This window comes from Apis dorsata, unplaced genomic scaffold, assembly GCF_000469605.1.
Source record: "Apis dorsata unplaced genomic scaffold, Apis dorsata 1.3 scaffold_1157, whole genome shotgun sequence".
Classification (NCBI taxonomy): Eukaryota; Metazoa; Arthropoda; class Insecta; order Hymenoptera; family Apidae; genus Apis; species Apis dorsata.
The window spans coordinates 1-3,524 of record NW_006264254.1 but is presented as its reverse complement, the minus strand read 5'-3'; the positions used below and the strand labels follow the sequence as shown (position 1 = coordinate 3,524).

The 3,524-nt window shown below is 17.8% G+C and overlaps 1 protein-coding gene across 1 annotated transcript in view; it reads right to left on the bottom strand.

Moving 5' to 3' along the window:
- Positions 1 to 3,226, bottom strand: part of LOC102678093 (cilia- and flagella-associated protein 58-like) — a 15,854-nt gene extending 12,628 nt beyond the window's left edge. The window contains exon 1 of the mRNA XM_006624822.2: positions 2,964 to 3,226. Coding sequence (XP_006624885.2) covers positions 2,964 to 3,172 — 209 coding nt within the window. The 5' untranslated portion in view covers positions 3,173 to 3,226. The remainder of the gene's footprint in view (positions 1 to 2,963) is intronic.
- Positions 3,227 to 3,524: the final 298 nt, after the last annotated feature.

Below are 3,524 nucleotides of genomic sequence, written 5' to 3'. Positions count from 1 at the left end.
ATATATATTTATATATATGTTTAGAATGTTCCTGTTATATCTATGTATATATTTAAAATTTAAATCAACTCATTCGAATATCTAACTATTAATATAAAAGATGTTTTATAAATAATAAGATGTAAATAAATATTTAATAATTTTTTGAAACAATATACAATTTTACATATTTAATTTTTTTTATAAATATGTGAAATATAGAGAATATGTAAAAAATATTTTATTTTTTTAAATTGAATCACATATTATTTATTAGATTACTTGCAATTCGATATTGTCTATAAAAAAATATAAAAATTTATATCATCAACAGTTTGAAAAATATTTTGATATCGACTTAAATAAATATTTACAAAATATAAGACATTTAGAGGATGAATTTTAGAATTTAAATTATTAGATAATAATAAAATAGTTGATGTAACATATCGTCAATCCAAAAAGATAATAATATAATTATAAAGGAATTATTTTTCAAAAAATGAAAAATTATTTATAAAGAATGATCGTAAGAATTTTTATCACATTTCAATTAGATACTTTTAATTTTTATTATGATAAAACTAATGTTTAGAAAAAGTAATTCCAATGATTTTGACTTTGATATACAGAAATAATGTCGAAACATCCATAAACTGAAAATTCCTAAGTAATTTCAAGCAACATTTTCTTTTACAAAAATTTTCGAGTTATTAACGAGTTATTAATAAAAAAACGCTTCAATCATGGAGCATGTAGCCTAGTCGAGCTGCTATAGTAACATTGATTATTATGCTGCTGAACAAATCCAAGCAATATTACCAAGAATATTCTCCTCGAGAGATAACTTTCGAGAGATTTTAGCTATCATTTAATTATTTCTTTAAAAATTTATTATTTATTATTTATTAAAAGTTTCTTTAATATTATTCCTTATTAAAAATAGGTTACGAATAATTATTAAAAAATTATTAAATTTAGATTATATCAATTATTAAAAATAGATTAAAATAAAATAGAAAATAAAATAAAAAATAAAATAAAAACCATTTTACAATAAAGTTAACATAAATAAATCACACAATTGAAATAAATTGTAATTCCAGTTATTATCATTGAAAATAGAGAAAAATTGCTTGATAAATTTATAGGTTCATTCATTATTTTTTATATAAGTATATAATAATGTACCGAGAAAATACAAATATAATTTTTTTTTTAAATTAAATCATATATTTTTTTTTATGTATAAATAGTATAAAAGTATATTTTTTATGTATAAAAGTATATGAATATATTTGATATGAATTATGATTATTCGATATGATTTATTCGAAGAGATGTTCAAACTTTTTTATTGTTGTTACACATTACATTTTTTACATCGTTTTTTGATGTTTTCCATTATAACGTTGAAATAGTTATATTAAAACAAGTCAATATTCATGATCTTTTATTTCAATAGAAAATTTAAAAGAATGAATTAGAATAATTTTCATTTTTAAAATAATATAATCTAATCTAACTTAATTCATTTTTTAATTAATTTGATCTATCTTAAAAATAGAATATATTAGAATATTATTTCATAAGAATATTCTACTTTTCATACTCTAAGTATCCTTTATGCGTTAAGATTTTAAATAATAAAATTATATTGTTATAATAAATTAAAATTTATTGTTTATATTTTTTGATATTTAAAATAATTGCTATATTTTGCAAAATTTTTTTGTCAATAACTTTTTAATAAAAAACGAATAATTGCTAAAAATCGTTTTGGAGATTATATAGGAAAGAAAAACATATGTCAAACTCAAGATTAAAATCATTTTTTTTCTAATATCAATAGATTTATGCTTTAAAAATTGATAAATATTATTAATATAATAATAAAATAATATAATAATATAATTACTATAATAATTGCTAATATTGATATGATTGCATATTTGTGAAATCATTAAAAATTTAACAAAAAAATTTGCAATTTGCAATTTCTCCAAACCAATGGTATATATTCTGATATTATAAATATATCAAAAAATATTGAAAATAAAATAATTTTCTAAAATAAAAACAATTCAAATATCGATTATTAAAAATATTTCAAACATTCAAAATGAATCAAATTCATTTTTTCAATATAGTATAAAATAATTGCAACAAAGAATTTCAATGAAGAATTATATTTTCTCATTCATTCGGTTCTCTCCCTAGAGAGATAAATGATAATTTGCATAGCAAATTATATTGTATCTATATATATCAGCACGCATTGTAATACGAAATTTAATGGAAAATAAATTTCGTTTAGTGATAATTTTCGATAGTTAATCGGCTCATCTAGTATGTATAATTTTGCAAATAATCCCAAAACAATATTAGTTATGTCCTCAATTATATTCCAGTCACGCGTAATATTTTATTATGGGAAATCGAAAAAGTGTGAATGAAAGCATTAGTATAGAAAAAAAGTGGAGAAAAAAAACGAGCGACAATTGTATCATTGCGGTTTCTAATAATTTAAAGTTAATTAAATACTTAAATCTAAAAAACAATTGTTATAGATATCATTGATATATATAAAAAAATATTAAATTGTTTGAGAATTTTAAAATGAAATTTAATAAATATTAAAATATGAACAAATACATAAACAAATATTTTTTAAATCAATATATATACAAATTGAATTTTTATTAATGTTTATATTAATATTATATAATTGAATATATTTAAATTATAATTAATAAATCAATCATATAATTTTTATGTGAATTAGCAATCTTAATTCTTAATTAATAAAACTTTCCTATAATTGATTGATCGTATTTCTTTCATGAATTTTTAAAATTATTTAAAAGAATATGAACTATTAAAGTAAATAAATATATATATAACTTTCGTATAATGCAACATGATACTATAACTAATAAAATTTAATTAAATTTACTATTATTATTACTATTTAATAGAAATACTTGTATTTTGTCTGCTTTTGTTCTTTTATCTTCTTCTCCTTTTCTAGCACATCTTTCTCCAAAGTATCTATTTGTGAGTTCGCATTTTCGAGATCCGTTTCGAGATTCAACTTTTTTACCGAGAGCTTGTTTATTTCTTTTTGCATTTTTTCGGAAGATGTTTTTTGCTCTTTTAGCGAAGATTCCAATTTCGTTATGTTCGTAGTCATTGAACTTATCGTTATAGTTGCTGACTGAAAAAATAAATAAAAAAATCACTATAATATTCCAATTAGATATAGATTTATATAAATTATTTCGATTGATAATTAAATTTTAAAATGATTCAAAAAAAAATTTTATATACATAAATTCATAATTGCCTAAAAATATTATATAAGGATATAATATTTAAATATTATATGAATATATATATATATATATATATATACATATATAATAATAAAAATATATATGAAATGAAAAATTAATTTAAATTATAATAAAATATATATAATAATTATAATAAAATGATTATTTCTACTCCATAACATAAATTCATAATTATTTACAAAATTTGTC